Raw genomic sequence first — 26,411 nt, 5'->3', positions numbered from 1 at the left:
CCATCTTCGTCGACCATGGCCTCGACAGAACGTGATCAAACCCTCGAAACTCTCCTAAACGAACTGAACCATCTCCAGAGTGCAACCGATATTACCGGAAAAACTGCTAGGGCAACTACTGGCAAGAAAGCAAAATCAAAGGCACCTGCCCCTCCTATAAGCCAATCACTAGACGCACTACTATCAAACCTACATGAACTTAGAGAGAAAATCGTCGATGGCGGAACCTCAGCTGCCAATGAGGACGAATTCAAGGCATTAGCAAAGACAGTAGACGACAAAAAGAAAGACATTGAAGAGAGACAGAAGGAGGTCTACGCCAGCCTCGCACGAATGGGTAAACTACTGGACAAGGTATGCTCGCTTTTGGTGGTACGTAATTATCACTTATTCCTATTAGAAATTCTCGATAGCTCTGCCAGACACCGGACCCCTGTTCACATCTGAGAATGCAATGGAAGCCCTGGAGAGGACGATTGCAATGCACCTATTTCGGACAGGCTCCTTCAATGTCGCCCACACTTTCATGGAGGTATGTCTCCCTTGCTCATGGCTCCCACAAACACCAAGTCGTGTATAGGAATCATGCATGGACACACCTCCAACGAATCATAATCAATTCGTAGACATGCACCGAATACTCACCGCACTTTCGCACAACGACTTTGAACCCGCTCTCACGTACGTCCCATCTTAGCATCTGTGATATCTCGCCGATTCTTAACCTTTCCACCAAGCTGGTGCGCATCCAACCGTAAATTTCTCACCGAACGACAATCGACACTCGAGTTTGCCCTTCACCGTGCCCAATTTCTTGCTCTACTACTCTCCCCAACTGACCCGGATGCACGCCAAACGGCCATCAATTATTCCAAGCAATACTTCCCGGCCCTCTACGCGGAGCATCGTCCAGCTATCCAACGATTGCTTACCTCGGTGCTATTCGCCGCGCCAGGTCTAGCTGGGTCACCGTACGCTGATCTTGTGCAGGGCCCAGACGCCGCGTCGCTATTTGCAGGGAGTACTGCGCTCGACTAGGACTGGGCGAACAAGTTCCTATGAAAGTGGCTATCGATATCGGTGGCTCGGGCGCACTGGCCAGAATCGAAAAGGGCCGGAAGATCATAAAGGATGCGAGAACAGGATGGAGCACTGCAAATGAGTTACCGGTATGTGTTCCCTAGTTGACTGAAGCCTATCTAGCTGCAACTGGGTATACGTAGATCGAGATTCCCCTTTTACCTCAGCACCGCTACCATTCTGTCTTTATCTGCCCTGTATCGAGAGAACAAGCTTCCGAGGCAAATCCGGCCATGATGCTGGAATGCGGGCACGTCGTTGCGAAAGAAAGCTTGGGCAAACTTACCAAGGGCACAGCCAAGTGAGTCTCTCTCCCGACTTTCCTCGACCATGTGGTTTAACACTTACTTCCCTCAAGTCGAGTCAAATGCCCATACTGCCCAATCGAGTCCGACCCGAGCAGGGCGCTTCAAGTTCATTTCTAATTTACCCGACTCACATATTACGATCGATCCATGCATTGTACGAGTAGAGACCACTGCTATCCATTTTCCGCTGTTTTGAATAAATAATGATGCAAACTCGAAAGAAAATTGCGCGAACCGAGGCCGAACTAGAAAGCATAACAACCAGAGAGAACCATACTCGAGAGCGAGGGCGGGGACCACTACCACTGATAAAAGTACAACGAGACCGGTGCGGGGCGACCAATAAGTAGTACATGGGGGGGATGGGCGATAAAAGTATAGACGCAAATAAGAACAAGAGAAAAAGAAAGCATATGTACGCAAATATGGTATAACGGTATCGACACGAACGAGCCATGGCAAACGACCAACAACAAAAAAAGAAATAAAAAAAGGGAAAAGAGGTCCAGATCCTAAATAGCTTATTTACTTGTACCGCTTATGCCTCCTCTCCAACTCGTAAGTCAGATTAATATCCGCCTGCTGCCTCGCGTCCTGTGGATCCTCATCCGTCTCGATAATAGGGCCCGATGGGAAATCAAACGCAACGCCCGGCTTGCGGACACCGCCCCGATCACGCTTCAACACGCCCGAGACCTTGCGCCCATCTCGCCTGTCTCTCCCAGAACGGCCAACTCGAGCGCCAACTCCGGCCCCGGCCCTCTCGTCCTCTTCCGTCTGGTGCTTCGCCCAACTTTGCGTCGCTTCGGCGGGGTCCCGATGGGGAAACGCAAGCTGATGAGCTCCAGGGGTCGAAGACCGGATCGAAGACGTCTCGGACTGGAAATGGCCCTATCATCCCACACACTTGGTCAGCCCACGCAGATCAGACGTATAAAAAAAAAGGCGACAAGGCAAGTACCTCTTGACCAGACACGGCTTCCACGCTAGCCACTGAAATAGCCCGTTTCTCGCGATGGCCAAACTTGAGAACACCGCCGTGTGCGTACGCATCGACATCCACTTGCAGCCGGTGAGTCAACTCGTGTGGGTTGAGGCCGCCGGGGTACTTGCTGGGGATAACGATATTATTCGAACGATGGCGCCGGCGATTGGGATCTTCCTGGGACGGACGGCGCTCCCGCTCCCGCTGCTCCTCTTTCAACGCAACCGCGCGGTCCTCAAAGGTATTCTCACCAGTAGGCGAAGCACGAGGCGTCTCATCAGGAGTCGGCAACCCAAGATCCCCAGCTTCGCCATGCGGAGGCGCGGGGTCAGTGGCATAAACCGGGTTCTCTCTCGGACGCAAGGGACGATACAGATTGGTTGGAGCAGCCGGGGCAGACGGGACCCTCTCGCGCGACGAAGAAATCCGGGGCCCGCTGCGGTCAACGTTCGGTGCGATCCGTGAGGTGTGGTAGGAACGGGGGCAGCACCAGGGGCGGTGGGAGGATGCGCCACTGAACGGTTCGGCGCGTCGTTGGTGAATATCTTGGTCTGCGCTACAGGGATGCGTCCCACAGGACGATTGACCAACGGGGGCGAATTGGGACGCTGTGGGTTAGATAGGGAAGGAGGAGCAGGTTGAGCGCTCGAGCGCTTTTCGGCACGCGGTGTCTCGATAGGTCGGCCGTTGGAATCAAGGTACGCCCTCGCCTTGGCCGTAGTGGGTGCAGGCGGAGCACCGTTCAAGATGGGCACGCGGGACTTGTCGATAATAGGAACATCCTTTGTAACAGGCCTCTTTTCAGGTTCGGTGGGACGTGGCTTGGGGGCAGCGGGGACAACAGCAGCGGGAGTAGCAGAGTTCGGGATGGCTAAGATCGGGACCGTAATGGCCGGCGCGACCGGTGCGGGCGTAGGCGTAGGCGAAGGATTCGCGGGCGGGGCAACCGAAGGAGCGGGAATAGGTGCAGGAGCAGGAGGTTCAGCAGGCAGAGCCGGGGCTTTGGAACGAGGCGACATGGGCCACACCCCTCCTTCCCTCCCGTTCGCATTGGTACTCGCCGACCGAACAAGGGAGGCACCGACGGGCGGCGCAGGTACCGTGGCTGGCAGACGAGACATCGACTTGGACGAGAAATGGCCCAGCTTGGACGACGATGGTTTTCGGCCCAGTCCGCCTCTAATGGACGTAATGACCCTCTGCATACGAGACTCTTTCTCCTGGGCTGGTCCTGGTTAAGATCAGGATTAGACGACCAGGGGCTCTCGCACGGCGCATACGCGTCGTCTCCGTTAGGCTGAAGTTGAGATGGAGGAACAATACTAGATTCAGAAGGCTTTTGCTTGTGCTTGGACGCCCCGGAACCCATGAGCCCACTGAGAAGTCGCTGACGAGGTTGAGCGGAAGAAGCAGAAGCAGAAGGTGCGGGAGGAGGTCCAGGTGGCGGAGTAGGCGAAGGAGGCTTCTGGTTAGACGACTTCCATCCTCTCAGCCACCCTTTACTCTTGGACGCTTTAGCGCTACCGAGCGTCTCGACCAACGACTCTTTCGAACCATCGATTCCGTGGGTCTGCTGTTGAACGTTCTTGGGGACCGCACTAGCCTCTGCAGCCGGCTGAGCCTGAGCGTGGGTCTGGGGAGGAGACGTAACCGGGGTGGCCGTTTGGGGAGCCGGGCGCTGGGCGGTAAATGACATTCGAGTCGGCCTGGCAGGCATCGTCGACGCAGCACCAGCACCAGCACCAACAGTGGGACCAAGCGGACCGCGAAGCCTCCCTTCTTCATCGACGACAGGGACAACAGGAACAGGCGTATGCGCATCGACAGTCGCACGCTGCGCAAGGAGATCGGGCGGCGAAGAACCAAGCATGTTGTTCGAGGGAACACGAGGTCGAGTCGGAATCTCAGGCTCAAAGGTCTTGGATGCGGTCATGGGCGTGGCGGGAACCTGCCCAGCTCGAGGAAGCGCACGATCCTTGGGAATTGCGGGAGAAATGACGTTTGCGAGTCCTGAAGGTGAAATTACGTTTGGGTGCGCGTTGGGGGAAATGCAACGTTTGCAGTGTTTGGAGGCGGCGACAGTGGGGAAACGACGCCTGTGTGTAAAATAGCGCTCGTATGCTTGCCTTCACCCGCCCGATATCCCGTCGCGGTACCCTTTGAGCCCGATTGACCCATCATAGCCCCAGGATCCGGACTCCTCGCGTCTCTATATCCAACATCGCTCCCGATCATCGCACCCCTCACGTCCCGAACCTCGCTCCGCACCGACGGCGCGATCGACTGGTAATTCGACATGGGGGACACAGCCTCGCGCATCGACATGGCGTCCCGCGCAGACTGGAAATCCAACATCGTCGACCCGCCGAGCTGCGCAGACTCAAACGACTCGTTGGTCACGTCCGACCCGGTGCTCTTGCGCGCGTGGTTGGGCGACGAGCGTCGGTGCTGGTGCTGGTGATGATGATGATGGGGAGGCGGCACGTCGTCGGCTCGGACCACCGGACGTCTCTGCTCCTCGGTCGCCCCAGACGGCCTGCGAGCCGGTCCCGCCGGCAGAAACACCGCCCTCGGTCCCAGCAGCCGAATACTTTCTCGATCGCTCCTCGTCGAGAATCGACGCGCGCCGTGCTGCGGGCAATAACGCGGGGACAGAGGAGACGGGCTCGCCGGCGCGCAAGGTCTCGGCCCCACGCGAGATTTCGTTGGTCATATCACCACGAGGACCTGGGACTTGTGTCATCTCGGTGCGTAGGCCTGCAAGCGGCGCAATCCCAGAGGATGTCATTTCCGGGCGGGAAGCGAATATGGCCAGCCCTTGCGGGAGTGAGTCTCCGGCCACCCGAAAGGCGTCGGGGCGGACCACGAGGGGAGGCGCACGGGCCGGATCGATCATGGCCGGTTCGGGGGTCCGGTGATACACAACCATATCATCTGCGGGGTCCCGTTCCGGTTCAGTCGGGAGTGCGGGTGGCGGGGGCGTAGGCTGGGCAGTGATGCTACGTCCAGATACGGTTCTTTGTCTCCTGAATGGGGGCTGAACGACGGGTGGTGGGGTAGGATCTTTCGGTAAGAGGGCTTGCAAATCAGCAGCATCGACTTGCTTAGACCTTCGTGTGCGTCGCTTCTTGTCTCGCTCGCCCCTTGCCGAGTCTGAATCTGTGCTGACATTGGCAATAGCGGCGCTGGCCATGGCAGCATTTACGGGCGCACGACTGGCATTAGCCGATTCTGCAAAGGATTCCTGGAGCTGCGGGGTCATGTTGAGTCCTTTGGACGTACCCGGAGTAACGGCCAGTCCTGCATTGTACATGCCCGGGGTGGCGAGCTGGGGGACCTGAGGAACGACATTTTCCGAGGCGGAGCGTCCGACGTGAACAGGTCGGGCCAATTGGTGAGCAAGATGGTCCTCGGATTCGAGCTGGGGCAGGCCTTGACCAAGTTTGCGCAGGTCTTCTGAGCGAGAGGTTTGGTGCCTGAGCGAGGGGCGTGTATGGTTGGTGGCATCGGCAAATGCTCCGCTGCCAGCTGCAAAGTCTTCGCCTCGCCCCGAACGATGGCGGCGGTGTCCGGTAAACGGGGAGCCTTGGGAGATTCCTTCGGACCTGAGGAGCTCTTCCTTGGTCCGGGGGAGGGGCAAAAGGGGAGCAGGGGCAGGAGTAGTAAAAGGGGCAGCCGGGGGTTGTACTGGATGGGGAATCTCGACGGGCGGGGGTGATGGCATGCCGGCCCTGTCATCTATGACGAACTGGTATCGCGGATTGTTGGCTGTGGAGTGGTGGGGACGTATTCAGGGCCGGGATCGTTGGGGCGGTAAAAGTCATGGGTCGGAGGAGGATTGCCATTTCGGGGGTGATGTGGATAGGGATACGGCGGAGACTGATAATGAGGATGTCGGTGATGTTCTTGATTTGGGGGGAGCGGGAACTAAATAGTGGGGAGGGGTCAGATATGAAATGAGATGAAAAGGACAGACAAAGACTGACTGCTCTGGGGTCGTGCTGAAACTGGGGATGTGTTAGGAGCAGGGATGAAAAAGCAAGCGGATACACACCTGCTGGGGCTCTTCGTGGCGGGTGCGTGAGCCGGATGTCCTGCGTGCTCGCTTGGGGTCTGCGGCGGTGGCCTGGATCTGGTTCATCCATACGGACGGCGGGACCTGGTTCTCTACGGGGTCCCGTTCGCGGTGACGGCGGCTGTCTCTGTCCTTGTCTCTGCGGACACGGCGGGTGCTGCTGGCCTGGTCCTGGGGAGTGAGCCAAGACGTAAGCAAGGGACGAGAGCAAGTACGTACGAGCTGGTCGTCTGGCATGTCGTGTCGAAGATGGGGGTGCGGATGCTGCGATGGCATGCTGGAGAGTCTGCCGTTGCGGCGGGGATCGACGACGTTGCGGAGGAGCTCTTTGGAGGCGCGCTTGGTGGTGGTGGTAGTAGACGGCTGGCCCTCGGTGTGGTAACCAGCAGCCAGAGAGGGCAGGCCCCCAAGTTCTCTGGGTATCTCCGAATCATATCCGCGTTCTCCAACTACTTGCACTCGAGTCGATGACGAGCCTAGGCCCGGTCCCTTCTGTGATCGTATCGAGGACCGATGGTACCGGCTGCTCGATGCTGGCGGCGGTCCACTCGTGCTCGTTCCCCCCTCGCCACCCCGCTGCTGGCTGCGAGACATTCCTGCGCTGGCGAGTCCTATTCAGCTCTCGCAAACACGCTCTATTCGTCAAGGAGCAAACGGAAGGATTCTCAGGTAACCACTGGCCTCATTGCACTGGCACTGCAACACTTCATACCGCTCCTCCCAAGCGCCCTTCCATCTTCACCCGTCACGTGTACACGCCCCTGAGCTAAGCGCCCCGGTCCACTCACATTCGTTCTCACTCGGCGAAGCATACCGTGCAGTATATGGGTATATGCGACCACTTTTGACCTATGAACCACCATCGATCAACCTACGCCCGCGCCTCAAGCATCTTTACACCCACTACAATACACAACCACCCAACAACCTTGGCCCCCAAACCCCTGACAACGCGTCTCCCTCTGGTGACGAGAGAATGTCATAACGACTCGCCCTCGACCCCAATTCTAACCGAAACATCACGTATAAGGCTAAGCTGCCTTATGTAGCCCCCAATATAGCCAAGAATATCTTTTTTCGCTTCCGGATACGCGGAGGACAAGCCGAGTACAACCCACCTCCGGACTTTGCTTTGCCGGAGCCTCGGGCATCTATGCGGCCGGAGGAGGGGGCCCATGCCTGAGCTCGTAGCTTGCCCTGCCACCTCTGTACTACTCTCAGCCCGTTTCGATAGTGACCATGGCCCCCCCTATGATCCAGGTCATGTGCATGTCCTAGCGGAGAAAGGTCTGCCCGCGTCGGCAATCGTAGCCCCTATCGCTCCAACTCGTACCATAAGTTTTCTAAACTCTAACCCCCTTCAACTTTTCAGCGTGAGTAAATGCATGATGTATGCAAAATGTCGAGTAGAGAATCGTAATTGCCTCTATTCATTTCGCGCGGCCGATACGATAAGCTGTTTAGAAAAAGCACCAGAAGTGATATCCCTCAGATCCTAATCTTATTTACAACTGAGACCGTTGCTCATTACAGGCGTCAAAGAACAGCGCTTGTAATGGCTGGACTAGTAAATTCATTAAGGAGGCTTTAAATGGCTACCTCGCAAGATCATTAAAAGTGCGTGTTTAGTAGTAGCACCATGTATGTACATACAGTGTAGAAGCCCGGATTCACGGATCTAAACGCCTATATCTGGAGTCGCAAAAGTCTTGACATTTTCATTTGAGAATGGTTCTATCTACTTGCAATCACCACACGCCTCTGAACAGATCGCGAGCAGGCTGATCTGCTGACTAATCATCAGACGGTTTTAGACGCAAACTGCGAATTCAGAATTTTGGCTCGATAATTGTATTCACAATATAATGAGAACTCGTTTGTGCCCTTAAGCAAACATTATATGAGTGCGTGCTATAGGGTTCGCCACGCTTGGTGGCGTACTTCTTTGTCACTTTCTACATGCATGTGAAGATACACAACTATATATAGCTACAGTATCTCTCATAACCCTCCCGTGAGAATTGGTCACAGTTTGAATAGTGAGAATAAGATTTACCAGAAGTCTAAGTAGCTTTCCAGTCGGTCAGAACTCTCACGTTGGTTTAATTTCCGATGGATGAATATCATTTAATTTGAGTTACACTAGACTACTACATGGGCCGCTTATACAATAGCTATCCTGCTCCACCGACTGGTTCATACCCCTCAGGCGCAGAAAGTGATGCCAGGTTCACCTGTATCTCATTCGTCAGTACCTTCCATCATACACCGCATACACTTACGTCGTTGGCCTGGCACTGTCGCTGCGACTGGTAGTCCGTCGGAGTGCAGAACGCACCGCCAGGCAGCATCCCGCCGACTTGCCTGTAACCCGGGTCACCAGTCAGTACCTCACACACACATCGCGAGCCCGACTCATATCCAGCAGCACAACCACTGCACACCGGCACTCACAGTTATTACCGTTCCGTCGCACCCATTGTAGTACCCGAACCCAGTCGTCACCGAGAACTTGTGCGGCGGGATCAGCGACACGTCCGTGCTAGACCCGCAGCCGGCGCACGTCGGGTTCTTCAGCGTCGTCTCGAGCAGCGAGCAGTTCTCGCCGTTGAACCCGCATGCTCCGGTCTGGAGGTATGCGATGGCGGCGACGAGCGGGCCGTTGCTGACGTAGTCGCCGCCGGTGGACAGCACGCGACCGCCTTGGATCAAGGTCGGCTGTCGGTCGGATGGAATGAAGGAGAACGAGGAGAAGAAGAATGGATAGGAAAGTAATTAGAAGGGTGTCAGGTGTATGGATGGACGGATGGGACTTACGGTACCGTATCCGCATCGGTTGTCAAAGTGGACGACGTGACGCTCCGCTTGGACGCCGACGGAAGCGACGAGGGCGACGGCGAGAGTGGAGAAGAGGGTGGAGAAGCTGTACATAGTAGTAGAATAAGAGTGAAGAGTGGTAAAAGTGGCTGGAGTGAGTAGACTGTGAGTGATGATGAGTAGAGTCCCTCGTCCGCTTAGCTTTTATAATAATTATCTAGTATATTTTAGTCTGAGAGGGTTCATCGTTCTTTTCTTATCTTCATACAAATCCAGGGTGATACGCTCAAGCGACAGTGCATGAGTACAGCAAGTGACCGACTCATCAAACTAAACAACTCGCTTACAGCTCTTAATCAATAGTGTACTAGTACCGGTTCAGCCACGTGAACTTCTCCGAGTGGGCGCGGGGCGGTGGTACTCAACTCAGCTCGGATGTCTCGGTCTACCTCGGACGCCAAGAGCTCGACTCCCCAAAATAACTCCAGGTAGTGTCATGGATCGAAGAGCTTTCAATTCGCCCTCGGCTCGACCACCGACGCCTCGAACCCGAGAACCCCGCCGAGGCGTATATTCCTTGATGTATGCGTGGAAATTGATCCGGTTCTCTAGGCGTGGCTAGCCGAGCTGTGGTTTGATAGGCCTGGGATTTATTCTAATCCTCTGTAACGTCGCTTGCGTTTATCACGCACAAGGGAGATAGGGAGAGCTCACGGCGGCCGTTGTAGCAGATGTTCACAACTCGGAATACAGTATAACGATTATTATTATAAAAGCTAAGCGGACGAGGGACTCTACTCATCATCACTCACAGTCTACTCACTCCAGCCACTGTTGCCACTCTTCACTCTTATTCCAATACTATGCAGCTTCTCCACTCTCTTCTCCACTCTCGCCGTCGCCCTCGTCGCTTCCGTCGGCGTCCAGGCAGAGCGTCACGTCGTCCACTTTGACAACCGATGCGGATACGGTACTGTAAGCCCCATCCATCCATCCACACTTCCCGCACCCTTCTAATTACTTTCTTATCCGTTCTTCTCCTCCTCGTTCTCCCTCATTCTATTCTGCCGACAGCCGACCTTGATCCAAGGCGGTCGCGTGCTGTCGACCGGCGGCGACTACGTCAGCAACGGCCCGCTCGTCGCCGCCATCGCATACCTCCAGACCGGAGCATGCGGGTTCAACGGCGAGAACTGCTCGCTGCTCGAGACGACGCTGAAGAACCCGACGTGCGCCGGCTGCGGGTCTAGCACGGACGTGTCGCTGATCCCGCCGCACAAGTTTCGGTGACGACTGGGTTCGGGTACTACAATGGGTGCGACGGAACGGGTAATAACTGTGAGTGCCAGTGCGCAGTGGTTGTGCTGCTGGATATGAGTCGGGCTCGCGATGTGTATGTGAGATACTGACTGTGGGGTGACCCGGGTTGACAGGCAAGTCGGCGGGATGCTGTCCTGGCGGTGCGTTCTGCACTCCGACGGACTACCAGTCGCAGCGACAGTGCCAGGCCAACGACGTAAGTGTATGCGGTGGCTAAAGTGATGGAAGGTACTGACGAATGAAATGCAGGTGAACCTGGCGATCACTTTCTGTGCCTGAGGGGGTATGGTGAGCTATAGTCAAAGTCGGGACCCGATAGGCTGTATAAGCGACCCATGTAGTAGTCTAGTGTAAACCCAATTAAACATTTTTCATTAAAAAGACCTGGTCACCCGAGTCATAAATACACTATTTAAACGATTTGGCTCAGGATATGCCTTGTCATATAATTGTGTATACACGCCGCGATCTTAGAGTTCTACTCCGTAACGTGTAACCCCAATTGAGACAATTTGCGATAATTATAAATGACAATTAGGGATATTGGTCACATGGTATCCCGACACAGAGCCCTCAGACGACGACCGCGACAAAGGCAGGCAAGATGGCGTCGGGGCTCGACACGCCTGAACTCTATACAAACGGAACAAATGGAACGCCAGTGCTTAACTCAGACGCGGCTTTACCGATCCCTCCCGCCCCTGCATCGTCTTTTGATCCTGCCCAGTTTCGTACTTATCTGCTTGCCTTGCTTCCACCCGTAATTGGTGCTACAGTAGACGAAATTGAAGCCACACTATTCGACTCTGAATTTGATGAAAAATTGACGCGCTTTGCTGCAGAAGGTGTCGAAGCCATTTATATTGTTAAAACCCGAGCGGGAGAACCTGAAGGTGAGGTACGACGCCAGAGATGAGAAGATATGCTGGACATATAGTTTACAGAGGATGCAACCCCGACATATTCCTACACGCTCACACAACAACTGCAATACAATTCGAGCAACGTAACTACGCTAGCACTTATTAAGCGCACGCCCACCCTGGATACCTTGCTTCCCCTTGCACCACAGTTGCATATCCTGAATCTTTTTGGTGGGGATGAGACTCCCTATGAGAGTTTGCATGCAGTAGTGAGCCAAGCCGTTAAGCCTTGGTTCGATGCGTTCGTTGGAGCACGTGGTAGTGGCAAGGATGGAGATGGGAAAATGGGTAGGCTCAAGTAATTGAATCCGTTTTACGCCGTGGCTAAATTGAGCATTGTATAGGAATACCCGTGACCAAGAAGAAGTTTGCAGAGCTTGAACTATCTCTGTTGCATCTCCAACAGAATGTCGAAATTCCTGAAACTCATCTCATTATTCACCCAAGCATTCAAAAAGCCGTCGACCATGTACGTAAAGCGCGCGATACGGGATACGGATGCATTGACAAATGTATAGGCACACGCGACCAACACACCTGTGCACATCGATCTTATTCCTGGTAGTACTCTCAGCGACAGTTCATTCCTTAATACACTCCAGGCTCACGTAAATACCTGGATCAAGTCTATCCAAGGTGTTACAAAACTCACGCGTGACGTTTCTTCGGGTACTGCATCGCAAGAAATCAACTTTTGGTTGAGTCTCGAACGTGCTCTAGAAGGGATCGAGACGCAGCTCCGTGGTGATGAGGTTCAGCTTGTTATGGAATGCCTTCGCAACGCGAAACGTTTCCGAGCAACTGTCAGTTTCATTGCGGATACAGGGTTGAAGGAGGCCACAGATATCGTGCACAAGTATAACCAACTGATGAAGGAGTTCCCTCTGAACGAACTATTATCCGCAACGGACTTGGATAAGATTCATGATGCACTTTACCAGGTTTTTGGACACATCAACAGGAAGCTGCGTCTTTCGTGAGTGTATTTCCCTATGTACGTTTCTCGCATTCACTAACCTACATGCATAAAGTCCTTATCCCATCCGACGTGCTCTCCCACTCGTAGAAGCCATCTCCCGTGACTTTAACGACCAACTCCTCCGTGTCCTTACATCTCATCGTCTTACCTATGCACCATACGAAACATTTGATAGGTTGCTCAAACAGACTCAAGAAATCTTCCGTGCTTGGGACGACCTGATCAAGGAATTCACTAATGTTGCGCGCGAGGTAACACGTCGTCGCTCCGAGAAATTCATCCCGATCAAGGTGCAGCCAGCCCATGCCAAGCTCATGGAACGCACGCGATATCTAAGGGATTGGAGGAAGCAACACGAGCAGCTTGCTGTAATGACCGGGCCTACCAAGGGGCTTGGAGGGATCGGCAAAGACGTTGGTGGGATGGATATGGAGGAGGAAGTCAAGGAAGCGTATGAGATTGTGAAAGGGATTGATGTTTTGGATGTCTCAACTGGTAAGATTCATTGGTTCGTTTCTTAGAGGGAGGATTTATCGTTGGTGTGCAGAGGGTACTGAAATTTGGGTCACCGCCGAGAATGCGTACAACGAACGTGTGGCGCGTGTCGAAAATCAGATCATTTCCCGGCTGCGCGACCGACTCGGGACGGCGCGCAATGCGAACGAAATGTTCCGTGTATTTTCGAAATTTAACGCGCTCTTTGTGCGCCCAAAGGTACGAATGCCGACCCTTGAAGCGAGCATAAATCAACTTTGATACGTAGATTCGGGGTGCCATCCAAGAATACCAAACGCAATTGATCGAATCCGTAAAGGAGGACATTAAACGACTTCATGACAAGGTATTTTTGCCTTTTATGCGTTGACTCTATCTAATTACCCGCATCTAGTTCAAAACTCAATACCGCTACTCTGACACATACCATATGTCTCAAATGCGAGACCTTCCGCCTATCGCGGGTGCCATTATCTGGGCGCGACAAATTGAAAGACAGCTCAATACTTACATGACTCGCGTACAAGACGTCTTGGGAAAGAGTTGGGAACTCTATGCCGAGGGCCAGAAGCTTCAAGCCGAGTCAACCTCGTTTCGTAAAAAGCTCGATACTAGACCGGTATATGAAGCTTGGCTGCATGATATTAATCGCCGCGATATGAACATCAACGGTCGACTGTTTGAAATCATCCGTCTTCGTGGAGGGGGGTTCCAGCTCACTGTCAATTTCGATCCTCAAATTATTACACTGTTCAAGGAGGTCCGGAATTTGTTGTGGTTGGGTTTCCAGGTGCCGCATACAACAAGCAATCTAGCCAAGGATGCGAAGCGTGTATACCCACATGCCGTGAGCTTGATGGAGACCGTGCGGACGTATGCCCAGACTCTGGATCTCGTGGAAGCCAACAAGGGGATCGAGATGTTGGTTGCTGAATACAGGAATGAAGTTCAGAGGATGATCACTCGTGGTATGTCTGGACCTGGCAATTAACATTAACACATGTTAACCTGGATTGATAGGAATGGCACTGCGCTGGGACTTTTTCGTTAACACATACGACTCACACAGATTCCATGGTACTGGACTTGATGGGCGAGAGAACAAGCACATTGTCTATGTCCGGAGTTTGCTAGTGCCGTATCAATTTTGCAAGTGCGTTCTTTAGTTCCCATTGAATGAGATGAGGGGTATTGACAGCCACTATTCTAGGACAAAACCAACTCGCTCATCGACGTGTACAAAGATATCACCCGTCACGTAGATGACCTCGCGACTTGTCCGTTTACAACGGAGGCATTCTCGGAGCTTATTGCCAAAATTCAGGCAGCGGCAAGTATTGAACACACATACGTCGTCCACTCGCGCTGAGGTTTGTTAATTGACAGATCGACCAACTAAACCTTGAAGGCTACGCAAACCTCGACAATTGGGTTGCTGAGCTTGATGCCAAGATTGAAGCCCTGTTACTCGTTCGGTTGACACACATTATCCAACTCTGGTGCACTGAATTTGATCGCACCGAAGAGGACGAGCCCAGACGTGAAGTGGGTGTCATTCGGATGCTACCATGAAGAAGCGGGCAGAACGGCGAAAGATGAAAAGGTCTGACTGTATCCGCTTTAGGTTATATGCGTTTACTGATGTATGGGAAAGGCTATCGAGGGCAACTTGACACTCAAGCCGATCGTCCACGAGATTCGCATTCAGAACCAGGTTATTTTCTTAGACCCACCCATTGAGTATGCGCGTGGCATCTGGATACGACAGTTGCACTCCTGGTTGGGTGCGTCGGGGCTCGTGTCGCTCAGTATCAGAATGCTCGCTAAATCGTATAAAACTAGGTGTGGTCTGTGGTTTACGCAGGATTCAGAGCTCGCGATATGAGATTGGGCTACAGATGCAGGGAGCAATGGTAGTTGACACTACCTACACCGGCTTGGTATGTTTTGACTTTTCGCCAACGGTATTATCCTAATTAGATGATAGTTGACTCGCCTGAACGAATCGACCCTGGTTCGGCCATTCGACCTCGTCGAGACCAAGGTGCAACAAGTCAAGGAGTACGTCGCCAAATGGCTTCAATTCCAATCCCTCTGGGATCTCGAAGCCGAATATGTCTTTACGCGACTTGGAGACTCGCTCGCCAACTGGCAGCAGCTCTTGACCGAAATCAAGCGTACACGACAAACATTCGACAACTCGGACACTCAACGCAGCTTTGGCGTGTGTGTGATTGATTATGAGCAAGTCCAGGCTCGTGTCAATGCCAAGTATGACTCTTGGCAGAGAGATATTCTGCAGAGGTTCGGAGTGAAACTCGCGAATGAGATGAAAGAAATGCATGCAGCGATTACCAAGGCTCGCCATGATATGGAGCAGCAAAGCATGCGATTCTGAGAGGGTATTTTTAGTAGTAAGATTTTGTGTTGTAGGAGTTGCGGTACTTGTTATTATAGAATCTCGTCTATCCTTTCTTTTCTGATCCTGTTTGACTGTTTTGTAGCTCCCATCATTGGCTGTTTTTAGTTTTCTTTGTGCCTTTTATGACAGTGACGGCAACTTGGATACCCGTGCATGGATACATCAGCAACAAATATTATACATTAGCTGCGCGGTTATATAAATGAAAAGGAAAGAAAAAGTGTTATGCATTGTCAGTGCGCCTTAATCTGTTGAACTTGGGCAACATCTCTCGCAAATACTCGACGTGCTTTTGGCGCAAGTCGGCCTCCTGGATTTTCCCCCGTCCGCTCCAGGTGCGTCGTTCGGCCGTCGGTCCATAGACAACGGTAAAGTCATCCAATACGTCGTCCTCGGAAGGTACAACCATGCATCCCGCTCCTATCACGCAGTAGTTTCCCAGTCGGACAGTATGATGAAGTCGAGAGCGTGCACCAACAGTGTTCATATCTCCTATAGAAGGGCATTCGATGCCTAAACCCAGGGAGGAAAGGTCAATCGAACACGCAAAAAGTGAACAAGACGCGCGAAAGATACGTACGACAACCAATCTCGAGTAGGTTCGAATCTCCGATTCTCATGGTTTCCTTACGCCTTGAAGAAGCAGCTCTATCAATCTACCATAAACGATTGGCAAGAACAAACCTATTGACTATGATAACAGCCTCTTCGATAATACAGCCCGCACCGATAATGATCGGGCCTGCCATTGCGAATATGGTGGCCTTGGGGTGAACAACTGTGCCTACAGCAATATTACTGTCATATTATGGTTTCAAGAAGAGGGGAGGAAGACCTTGACGGACCTGAACCAATAGTAACATCTCCCTTGAGATCAGCGTCTAAACATACGACAGCCTTGGAATGGATAGCATATTTGTCTTTGCTATAGCAATGGCGTGAATCAGAAGTTCCGGGAAGTGCTCATGACTCACATGGCTGGCATAGTGGATGTGGTTGGTCGGTTGGGTGGCAAAATGTAATAATAAGCGCCAGAAAGGTTAAGCTGAAACTTAGTCTCATGGCCGGTGCCGGAGAAGCGAGGTGGAACTGAATGACGCTCCACACGAGTAATAGATGAATGAATTACCGGATTAGCTCATTCAAGTGTATTTGCAGGATTTTCAGGTCAACGGTAGCTTTGGCGACCCGGCGGAAGGGGAATGGAATGATCTGCGATCAAATCATTTGACGCTGAGTTAACAACGCCGGAGCGTAATTATAACCTCTTTGTTCCTTCCTCACTCCCCTCGCTCTCTCTATTTTTTTTCTCTTTGTATTCTTTCTTTCTTTCTCTTTCCTTCTTTTGCTTTTAGCCCCACGGCTGGACCGTCCTAGCGTCGGCACTTATCTCGTGCCCAAGTGGCCATTATATTGGTTTCCCTTCGAATAACCTGACCAGCCATGCGCGTGAAACAATTATGGAACTACGTTCCTCTCCCCCAATCTCTTCGTTTTGTGGTACGAACTCATCACATCGGGCTTGAGACTAGCATACTGAACACTATATACGCATAGTGGGACCGTCTTAGTTCATCTCGTCTTACGACACTCTACTTTACAGTTGCACTCGTTCATTGTTTCATCCAAGTTATCCTCCAGATCGTGGCTTTATATGTCAATAAGATGCCACCCATGTTCTCGCCATATCTCTAGCATCGATCCAGAGACGCCTACCGGATACGCAGTGCTCTTCAAGAACGGGCCCCTCCGTGCTTGTACGGGAATGCCTGGCAGCACCGGAACTACTAGTTGCCGGATGGTCTGGACTGGTCGGGTTGCTCCAGATGCCTTTGGAGAGTACAATTCTTATCCTTACGATGAACCCACCAGCACCGCCGCCACCATTACCTCGACCATCCTTTCCTCGTTCTCGTCTTCGTCGCCCACGGCTTCAAGGACTTCAACGGTTCTGGTAACTGCTGGTGCCTCTTCGACCACATCTAACACTGCTGTGCAAACCCGGACAGCAACCACTTTATCCGCTTCTAGCTCCTCAGCGACCCGTTCTATCTCCCGGACCCTCTCTTCAAACACAGTTATTTCAACTGCTTCCACTGAATCTACACCGCCCATTCCTCCTGGAGGATCTCCCATAAAAGCCCGGGCCAAACGCATGTACATTCCATCTCACGTTCCGGGGCCCAAGGCAGCCGATTAGGAGCGTGACGTCGGTATCACACCTGTATTCTCGCAGTTCAACGGTACATTCGAGGGTGTTAGACTCAGGGGGCTCTCTGCGGGGAATTATGATGGCAATGGAGTAGCCAACGACATTGACGAAGCATTCATATCCAAAGTCTGCGTTCGTTCTCTGCAATGGCCGTTGCAAAGGTCAGTTGGTTACCTCTCCACCGCAAAGTAAAACACCTAAATACACCTCAGATTGTGGAACACTCAACGGGAAGATGCTGTATTCATTGGTTTCCAGTTTTGGGTTCTCGGCATGTCGGTTGTTGCTGTGAGAGCCATTCGGTGATCCGAGTAGGTGAAAGCTAAATGCCTATCCTCAACAGCTCCTCAACGAATCAGTTCCTCATATTATCGCCGCATTTCTGACCCACCTTCTATCAACTGGCTGGTCCATCTTTCAGCTCGTTCAGACTGCCAACTTTCGCTTCGAGTTCAACCGTCTAACAACCCGTGGAGCATGCGGAGGTGTGAATCTTTTGCCTATTTACTGGAAGATGCGCGTGAATATCGAGGTAGGCTATGCTCTCTTACTTTTGCGACCGGCCTCATCTAAATTTAGACATGGTCTGTAGATTCCGACCTTGGTGTTAAACGTAGTCGTGCTTCTCAGTTCCGCTTACATGTCGTGGAGGCTTCTCAAGGTAATGACCATCCCTGTGATAATGGAGCTTGTCGGAGCAAATGACACACTATATTCCAGACATTTGGTTGGTTGACATTCAAACGAGTGGGCGCATCTCTCGAAATCAACCGCATGTACCGGGTTGTTTTGTGCCTTGCCATCGTGCTACAACTGAGTTTATACTTCGTGGTTGTATCCATGGCTCTCTGGATCCAAGAGTTGTACAATGGCCCTGCTGGTACGTGTGTGTTCATCCCTGTTGTAAACCTGTAAGCTAATTCCAAGCAGCCAAGGAAACGATTCTAGCACCTCTATATAAAGCAATCGTGGCAATCCAGTTGGTCGTAAGTCCTGAATAGCCTTAAAATACTTAAAAATAATCTCACCTTGTTATATCTTGCAACAGGCTCTAGTACCCTGGCTTGTTATGGGATGGTATGCGGTCCGCCGCGAAATGCGTAAAACGATGGTCGTCTTTTCGCTCTCTCTGCCTTATTTATCGTCGCATGGGCCGGCATGTTCGTCTCCCCAACCTGGCGCCTTGTATTCCTCACTTGGATGTTTTTCCGCATGATGTCCGTTTGTGCGGCCATTCTAACCGTATTCACGCTCGTGCTCGGAATCGTGTCCTTTATCAACTTTGGAAAGGACTTGCCTAAACATCGTACGCCACCTTTATCTCGTCTATACGCAATCTGAACTAATACTAACCCCTGCCCTCTTAGTGAGGATGAATGACGATACCGAATCGGTCGTCGACTTTGAACCAGCCAAAGCGCCTGAAAACTCGGAAAAGGTCGATTTCCGACGCAAAATGCGTTCCCCACATTCTCGAGCGCGTTCCGTCGCGCTCCAATTCGATCAAGTCGCATGTCCGGTCCGATTCGGCGAGCAGCTCTCGGTCCAAGTCGAGCGTGGTCCCGCCACGCACGGTTCAGCGGTTACCCCCTATCCGTGACTTTGAGGTCGAGCGCCCGATAAATGCGGTGCACGAATCGTATGAACAAGATTTGGAGCGGGTTATCTCAAACAAGTCGAACGATACATATCCTACTATTCGGTCAGTGTCGAGTGACCGTTCGGTCTCGAGTGACCACTCACTGGATACTGGTACTATTACGCTCGGGAAGCGCTGGATCATTGAGTAAATGCTGCAAGCCAGAGAGGTCTGTTGGAACTATCGCTTTTTTGTTTCCTTTTTGTTCGATTTTATCTTTCTTTGTAAATACTTTACTTTGCTCTGTGTCAAAAGAATTTGGCGTTGAAACGTTGACGTCGCAATCAAAACGAAGATTATATTATACAACAATTTAAGGCCGTGTATAAAGTTCATCTAGTTACAAGGTGCTAAATCAGATTCTATAAATAAGCGTCCTCTTGGGTATGAATAAATAAAAGGACCCCCGTAAGATCGTCAAGCCGGGGCACCGTTGGCAAACGACTTCTCCAGATCTCTAAATGCTTGAATTTCCCCTGTCTCGTCTAGGTACTCTCCAACGGCTGGGGATGGTTCAGGCGAATCATCAGCCATTTCCTGAATCTCTTGCTCCTCCAAAATCATTGCCTGACGCGCCATCTGGGTCATGTCATAGGGAAGACTGGGCATGGTGGTCGCTGTGAGTGACGGAGTCGGAAGTGCAGCTGCTTCATACTCGGACATGTACTCTCGGAAAGATACAAGCCAAGGATGGCTCAGGAGTTCGGTCGCAGTAGGCCTGAGCCTTGCATTGACGATGAGGCATTGCTCGAGGAAGTTGATTCCCATATGAGAAAGTTGGTCTGGAGTTGGCAGGGGTGGTGCGGTCTTGGCCTGGCCAATGTGGAACATGATAGCCCTGGCGTATACGGTAAGCTCAAAGTATATGCACAACCGGTATAACGTCACTAACCATTCATTATCTAGGTTACTCCAGGGCTTGCGGCCGGTGCAACATTCAAGAATAACACATCCGATCGACCAGATGTCCATAGCACCGTGCCGGCCTACGGACTCATTGTTGATTATCTCAGGCGCCATGTACATCGGTGTTCCGGTCAAACTGTTCTGCTTGCCCTGTTGGGTCGTAGACCTTCGGCTCGGGTTGCGCGAGCGCGAATTAAGTTTAATGGATCTCTGGTTTTTGGCAAGTACTTTGGCGGCCCCAAAATCTGCAAACTTGATCATGCCCGTATGATCAAGTAGAAGGTCTAAAATAGGCGAATTAATTTAGAGTCATCCAGTGGGATAAGGAACGTACTATCTGGTTTAATGTCGCGATGTACAATGCCTTTACCGTGCAAGTATTCCAGTCCCTCGAGCAACTGTAGCGTATAGACTTGAATAACCGTCTCATCTTCAATTCGCCCATTGCTGAGCGAGTCCGCCAGACTACCACCTGAGCAAAACTCTTCGAAGATGTAGACCTTGTCGCGGTGAACCTCAATACCATAGTACTCGACGACATTGGGGTGATGAAGCATCTCCATAACGCTTAGCTCGTCACGGACCTGTTTGTAAAGCTGGGAGATGCTAGATGGATCCTTGAATCGAACCTCTTTCACAGCCATCAGAGTACCCGAATCGAGATTAACGGCACAGTAGACCGAACCAAACGCTCCACTGCCGACAAAACGACCCTGTTGCCACCGCATCGACACGTTGGATGAGGACGCTGCGAGGTTTGCTAAAGACTGGTCTTCGGGGCGCTCAATGTTCAATACCCGTCCGACCATGTGCTGTTCTGTTTCTATCTCTTGTCTCCTTTGCTCGATTGCATCCAACTCTGCTCGAACCTCTTCTCGGAACGCGTGCGCGCGTACTCGTCTGCTGTTGGTCTCTTCATGCTGTTGGAGTGCTGCATTTGGCTGGGTATCTGACTGGTTCGACGATTCGGTGTCGTAGTCAAACTGTGAAGCTTGTTGCATTCGCTCTTTCTTGCGCATTTGCTCCTCCCTTTCTCGTTCAATACTGGCCCGTGCTCCCAGCAGATCAAAGTGGCTGACAAGTAGTGTCATAAGACCCGAGACCTTGCGTTGAAGAAGCCTAAACGATTCCGGAGGAATGCGAAGGATGTTTCGGCCACGGGTACGACTCATGGCAAATTCGAGAGCATAGACGGCCCAGCGGAATGTCTTGCGGTCCGTGGGGTCGCAAAAGTCACAAATGAACGAAACCCAATCGATTGCTAGCTCCGCCAAATTCCGGTTGAAGACGAGTGCCTCCTCTCTGACCATATACTTGAGAGAGTGCTGGCCTTGTTCCGACGCGAGCTTGAACCAGTTTTCAAGTAGCTCTTGACAGCCTTCGCTGTTCCCTACCGCATCCGTGACTATTTTGACCGACGAAACAATGGACTCGGCGAGTTTGTTGGCGCCCTTGGTAATTCTTCTAATCTCCCGCTGAACTATGGGAAGATGTGCCATTTGCTCGACAACGCATTGGGGTGTATAGTCAAGTACCTCTTCGTCGTCGGACAAATCGTCTCCAGAGACCTGGAATAGGCTGGAAAAGTTTGCTTTAGAGCGGGCGAGATTACCCGGAAGTCCATCTGAAATTAGGCGGATACGCTTGGGAGGCAGCTCAAGTTCGAGAGGTGATAAGCCGTTTAACACAACTACGACACCGTGCCAGACAAAGGGTTCTGAGGGAGATATCACCAGAACGTATGGGGCCAAACCCGAGTCGATTTCTTCTTCGCCAGTATCAGAAATATCACCTTTCCGTGCTCTTGCAGCTGCCGCAACAGTTTGATCGTCGGGATTCATTATGTGGACATGGTATGCGCGAGACAGTATGTGTTTGAGTTGTTCCGGTTGTTCTTGGAGAGATGGATGGGCAATGATATAGCACCCTTCAGCCTGAAGGGCCTCGTAGTATACCAAAAAGTAATTGGCGTCAACTAGCGTGTTAATAAGGAACTCGAGATTGGTGCCTTCCAAGCTATACTCGGCTGAATTCGATAACCGTTGGGACAAGCCGCTGAGGAGTGTATGTGAGTCATATCATCAGAATAATTAGGGCAAGGCTTACCGCGCAAACCGTTGCAATTTACGGTATCTCAGTCTTACACCGTCCAAAACTTTTGCGTACCAGTTTTCAATCTGGCGTTTAGTCATGGGTTGTTCCCGTTCTTTAGCAGACAAAATCCCGTCCCTAAACTTATTCTTGGCGCGATCCTGGGATTGCATGGGGAATTTCAGCTGCTCCTCCAAATGAACCACGACGCGATTCATGATCCGGTTTGTCGAAGAACTGGTGTACTTTAATACATGGTACAAATATGGATCATAAATCTACGCACCATAATCTTTCAGCGACTACCAGAGACCCACTCTCGATAGAAGAAGCGACTTCATCAAACATCTTCCAGTGACCTTCCAGGAATTCGGTTTCTTTGTAATTGATTCCTTTGAGTCCGCTCTTCAGCTTCTTGTTCATCAGGCGGAAGAAAGTACGCATGGCATCAAGGATAACCTTGTCGTACTCTTCGTCAATCCCAGATGAGATATCCCACCAATTATCGGGGTCTGGAGCGGCAAGATCCTCATACTCTCGTTTTAGCATGCAAGCCAGGCCAATGGATACCATAAAGTTCTCCATCATTTGCTCAAGTTGAAGTAGATTCGGATCAGAGACATTTTGAGACGACTCCAACCGTACTTTGATAGTTTCCTTGACGAGTCGTGTCGGGAACGAAATAATCATCTCCAACTCGTTTTGCAGCCTCGGTAGACCAAGATCGTGGATGTGCTTGCCATTGGTGATATGCATCTCCTTTGCTCGTTGGATACAAGAACTCAGCGTCTGTAGTGAGCCCTTTTCGAAAGACATTTGGAGCGTATCCTCTTTGAGTATCCTTTCCACAAACGAGGTGGCCTCGGGTTTCTCAACGGCAGATGAACGACCATCGTGCTGGGGTCGGATAGGAACACTGCCGGCGGTGGTTGGCACTGTGACGTCCAGAGTTTCGCTCCCTGTCCATCGCTTGAGCATCGTAATCGCATTAAAGAGCATATTGAACATATTGGACCATTGAATGAGCGTTTCGGCCCGAGCTTTGAATTCGGGCTCGGCACAGACTGGTTTCGCAGTTTGCATGGCGGCCAGAGAAGGATAAAGAGATTGGGCTTTTTCGAGTCGCTTCAATAGCGGACTGATGATTTTGATAGCTTCGGTCGAAGAAACGGGAGTGCCATCTTCGCTACCCAACTTGAACGCAAGGACCTCTTCGAGCACAGGATCCACGAGCCGTAGTCGCTTATCGTTCAGCCGTTCGCTCTCCTGAGATTCGGTGTGGCCTCGCAACTTGGCCCTGACACCAAGCCAGATATTAATGTTTCGTATACTGCGCTCTCCTACATTCGGTTCGAGAGCTCGACCTATTCGCGTAGTTTCTGACCGAAGAACTTCACTATCTAATACTGACATGAGCATTGTTTGCCATTCAAGACGCTCCCTGTCCGCCGGAGTGGGTTCCTGCCCATCGCTATCTGCCAGTGGTTCGACGTCGACAGTAGAATAGGCAGAGCCGGCATTTATGGCCAGGTCATCATCATCACTGTCCCCTTGATCGATAAGCTGGCCTAGTCCTCGCTGAAAAAGTTGATTTGGATCGTATAAATCGTCATCCGCGACTTTGTCTCGATACTTTTTCGTAAACTGCGCGTAAGCGCTCCCGGAGGTCTGTGCTGACTTGGGTGCGCGTATAGAAGAGCCCGAGGAGGACATGATGCTAGAGGGTGTGCCATATGAATTGGACGTGGTATACGAATTGGGGGAACGAAGCTTAAATCTGCTGCTTGGTGAGGATGTGGAGGGCATGCCAGTGTATGAGTTGTGTCGAACGTTAGGAGGAGGGTAAGGGGTTTCCAGATCCCAGGTTTGAGACGGGTCTTTCTCGTCGTCGGCGTCTTCAATTTCATCAGGGATGTGCTGGAGAGTAGGCATATGTCTGCGGATTGTCCCGGCTCTCGTGGGCATGGTGGCTATGTAAATCTAAGTAGGTGAATCAGGTCGAAAAACAATGCCAAATCTTCTGGAAGACACACTGGAAAGCAGCGATAATAAAATTATGGGTCGTCTTCGCCCTCCCTCTCGACTATAAGCAAAAGTCTTGAGTAGATCGAAGAGTGCGTCAGAGTTAAGATGGGCTCATGTCATCAAGCACCTCGATTGTAAATGATCCAATATTTCAAATAATTTGATGTTGCAAATCACACCCTTGAACTGTTTCGATAAGCTTTTTTGCTTTCTATTAACTAGGAACGATAAGGACGGTATAATAATGTATGAATACAGTAGCTGGAGTCAACCCAAATGTAAAATCGATACGTCCATTACAGACATACTCCTGGACACCGGCCCATCTAGTTATACTTAAGATCTATTCCAAGTCAGGCGCGATCTAAACGCGCTGCCTTTTTCCGTCTGCCAGTGCTACCCTCTTCCAACGCTAGTCTAGACAACTTTTCCTCCTCGGCAGCGCGTTCGTCTTCAAAACGAACGTTCTTTACCACAATAATCCGAACGCTCGCAGAGCCGTCACCGCGGTTCAACCAAATCCATCTAAAGCGCACATTAGATCCTGTATCCGCATGGTAGTACGTCACTTACTTGTACCGAGTGATCATGGTTATCATAGACGACCAGGTGTTTTCGACGTAATTCTCGTCAAATTCCCACACAATTGGTTGATTTTGACAATTGCTGAGACATTAGGGGTTAATACCCGGCAATATGAGGTCATTAAGCTTCCGCTTCTTAACTCACAAATGCAAAATACCGGGAAGAAGCTGGTCTTGCTTCTCTGGAGCTTCTTCCATGTAGATTTGGCTCTTGACTTGCTCTGTTTCAGACATCTCTTCACCATTATCATCTTTCCAGTGGCCAAGCTTCAGTCCGTATCCCTGTCGGCAGTGCGTGACATCCCATCGCAGGCTCAAATGAGCAAAGAGGTTCGGAAAATGCGTCCAAATGACATGATAAATTCCCTGGTCGCCAAAGAGAGGATTCTTGGGGTCAAACTTGATGAGTTTGGTGCTGCCAGGCTCTTGAATCAAACCATCCCCACTAAGCGCCTTTTCAAGGGCTTTACCACTGATACCATTCTTCTCCCAGCCGGAGCCCAACGTAGAGGACATGAAAGGACGCTTGTAGTCTCTCATCGCAGACAAATTGAGTAACATGACGCAGGTACATATCTGTGCCGCGTTTGACTTGGGACCAAGGGTCGGGAAAGCAATCATCTGCTCTGGCTTCAGCGTTGAAAAGGTATTCCACAAAAGAAGTGGATCGATCACAAATAGCATATCGGTATCCACGAATATACCACGTTCAACACCCGGTAAGAGCTCGTGCAAAAAGACCTTGGTTTAAATCATTCGACATAGGAACTAGACGAGATAAAGTTAGGACACGAACCTTAACCAGTCCACCCATCCCAGCAAAGTAATTTGTCCCAACATTAGCTCGGTCAGCACGAGCCTTTATTGCCTCCAAAGTCATAGGATAAAACGCAACGTCCACAGGATAGGTAGGGCGGCTGAAGAGGTCCAGCTTGCGTTTGATGATAGTAATGGCATCGTCGCTGCAAATAAGGCGGAAGGAAAGGGGCCGTGAAGAATGCATAATTGCGCTCTTGATGGTCATGGTGCCTTCAGTTGCTGAGTCGGCACCAATCATGACCATAATGATTTCAATCGTCTCCGGCCGTGGAGTAATGGCTGAATGGTTTGGACGTGGTGATTTGTGATTGGAGCTGGAATGAATAGCCGGGATAACCTCCTGGTGTCGTCCTAAACTCTCAGAGTATTGTGCGAGTAAGCTCGACCCATTCTGAGTATAAAAATAGGACCAAGCGATGTTGTTCAAAACAAAGAGCGCAACAAACACCAAGGACCGAGACCAACGGCTAGACCAGGGACTCGAACGATATTCACTGCGACCACCAGGGAGATCGTACGGTGATGAAGTAGGGCTGGAATTTACTGAAGACATCAGAGGAGTCTCTGACATTGACGGCATGCTAGTAAATTGAACTAATTAAGGCCCTAAGTTTAAATAATATCCATACTCATACTATTAAAGCCTACTCACGGTGCTGCGCTCTCTAGCTCTGTAGCCACCCTATAGCAAGAGAAAAAAACAGTCGAGGTAGGGAGAGAAATGGGGAGCA

At 51.3% G+C, this 26,411-nt stretch overlaps 9 protein-coding genes across 9 annotated transcripts; 3 read left to right on the top strand and 6 right to left on the bottom strand.

Annotated features, from left to right (window-relative positions):
• Positions 1-15: 15 nt before the first annotated feature.
• On the top strand, positions 16-1,505 carry RhiXN_01757 (ubiquitin-protein ligase E3; the record flags this gene model as incomplete). Its single annotated transcript, XM_043321576.1, has 7 exons — positions 16-354; positions 401-532; positions 581-681; positions 738-971; positions 1,019-1,169; positions 1,224-1,381; positions 1,439-1,505. The coding sequence occupies 7 exons, from the start codon at positions 16-18 to the stop codon at positions 1,503-1,505; spliced, it is 1,182 nt and encodes a 393-aa protein (XP_043187399.1).
• Positions 1,506-1,913: 408 nt separating this feature from the next.
• On the bottom strand, positions 1,914-7,042 carry RhiXN_01756 (proteophosphoglycan 5; the record flags this gene model as incomplete). Its single annotated transcript, XM_043321575.1, has 10 exons — positions 1,914-2,279; positions 2,350-2,723; positions 2,774-3,604; positions 3,697-4,383; positions 4,506-4,713; positions 4,781-6,060; positions 6,123-6,300; positions 6,360-6,374; positions 6,428-6,613; positions 6,668-7,042. 10 exons carry the CDS (start codon positions 7,040-7,042, stop codon positions 1,914-1,916), a joined length of 4,500 nt encoding a protein of 1,499 aa, XP_043187398.1.
• A 1,580-nt stretch (positions 7,043-8,622) lies between these two features.
• RhiXN_01755 (glycopeptide protein) lies at positions 8,623-9,379 on the bottom strand (the record flags this gene model as incomplete). Its single annotated transcript, XM_043321574.1, has 4 exons — positions 8,623-8,682; positions 8,731-8,812; positions 8,925-9,166; positions 9,266-9,379. 4 exons carry the CDS (start codon positions 9,377-9,379, stop codon positions 8,623-8,625), a joined length of 498 nt encoding a protein of 165 aa, XP_043187397.1.
• Positions 9,380-10,126: 747 nt separating this feature from the next.
• RhiXN_01754 (uncharacterized protein) lies at positions 10,127-10,922 on the bottom strand (the record flags this gene model as incomplete). The annotated part of the gene is made up of 5 exons (XM_043321573.1): positions 10,127-10,278; positions 10,345-10,629; positions 10,676-10,747; positions 10,822-10,860; positions 10,919-10,922. 5 exons carry the CDS (start codon positions 10,920-10,922, stop codon positions 10,127-10,129), a joined length of 552 nt encoding a protein of 183 aa, XP_043187396.1.
• Positions 10,923-11,189: 267 nt separating this feature from the next.
• RhiXN_01753 (dynein heavy chain, cytoplasmic) lies at positions 11,190-15,380 on the top strand (the record flags this gene model as incomplete). The annotated part of the gene is made up of 13 exons (XM_043321572.1): positions 11,190-11,478; positions 11,530-11,796; positions 11,853-11,977; positions 12,027-12,484; positions 12,540-12,982; positions 13,035-13,201; positions 13,251-13,328; positions 13,377-13,950; positions 14,003-14,059; positions 14,391-14,527; positions 14,637-14,766; positions 14,825-14,922; positions 14,970-15,380. 13 exons carry the CDS (start codon positions 11,190-11,192, stop codon positions 15,378-15,380), a joined length of 3,234 nt encoding a protein of 1,077 aa, XP_043187395.1.
• A 247-nt stretch (positions 15,381-15,627) lies between these two features.
• On the bottom strand, positions 15,628-16,389 carry RhiXN_01752 (dynactin subunit 5; the record flags this gene model as incomplete). Its single annotated transcript, XM_043321571.1, has 5 exons — positions 15,628-15,917; positions 15,985-16,037; positions 16,089-16,188; positions 16,250-16,329; positions 16,379-16,389. 5 exons carry the CDS (start codon positions 16,387-16,389, stop codon positions 15,628-15,630), a joined length of 534 nt encoding a protein of 177 aa, XP_043187394.1.
• A 669-nt stretch (positions 16,390-17,058) lies between these two features.
• On the top strand, positions 17,059-19,216 carry RhiXN_01751 (uncharacterized protein; the record flags this gene model as incomplete). Its single annotated transcript, XM_043321570.1, has 9 exons — positions 17,059-17,561; positions 17,667-17,777; positions 17,829-17,904; positions 17,960-18,148; positions 18,209-18,277; positions 18,337-18,496; positions 18,547-18,602; positions 18,665-18,776; positions 18,984-19,216. 9 exons carry the CDS (start codon positions 17,059-17,061, stop codon positions 19,214-19,216), a joined length of 1,509 nt encoding a protein of 502 aa, XP_043187393.1.
• A 456-nt stretch (positions 19,217-19,672) lies between these two features.
• On the bottom strand, positions 19,673-24,184 carry RhiXN_01750 (mitogen activated protein kinase kinase kinase; the record flags this gene model as incomplete). Its single annotated transcript, XM_043321569.1, has 5 exons — positions 19,673-20,093; positions 20,148-20,445; positions 20,496-22,216; positions 22,268-22,489; positions 22,539-24,184. The coding sequence occupies 5 exons, from the start codon at positions 24,182-24,184 to the stop codon at positions 19,673-19,675; spliced, it is 4,308 nt and encodes a 1,435-aa protein (XP_043187392.1).
• A 446-nt stretch (positions 24,185-24,630) lies between these two features.
• On the bottom strand, positions 24,631-26,251 carry RhiXN_01749 (uncharacterized protein; the record flags this gene model as incomplete). Its single annotated transcript, XM_043321568.1, has 4 exons — positions 24,631-24,802; positions 24,851-24,943; positions 25,007-25,602; positions 25,658-26,251. 4 exons carry the CDS (start codon positions 26,249-26,251, stop codon positions 24,631-24,633), a joined length of 1,455 nt encoding a protein of 484 aa, XP_043187391.1.
• Between the last annotated feature and the right edge of the window lie 160 nt (positions 26,252-26,411).

This window comes from Rhizoctonia solani, chromosome 16 (genome assembly GCF_016906535.1).
Source record: "Rhizoctonia solani chromosome 16, complete sequence".
NCBI lineage: Eukaryota > Fungi > Basidiomycota > Agaricomycetes > Cantharellales > Ceratobasidiaceae > Rhizoctonia > Rhizoctonia solani.
Note: the sequence above shows the minus strand (reverse complement) of the source record. Positions and strands in the feature narration are given on the sequence as shown.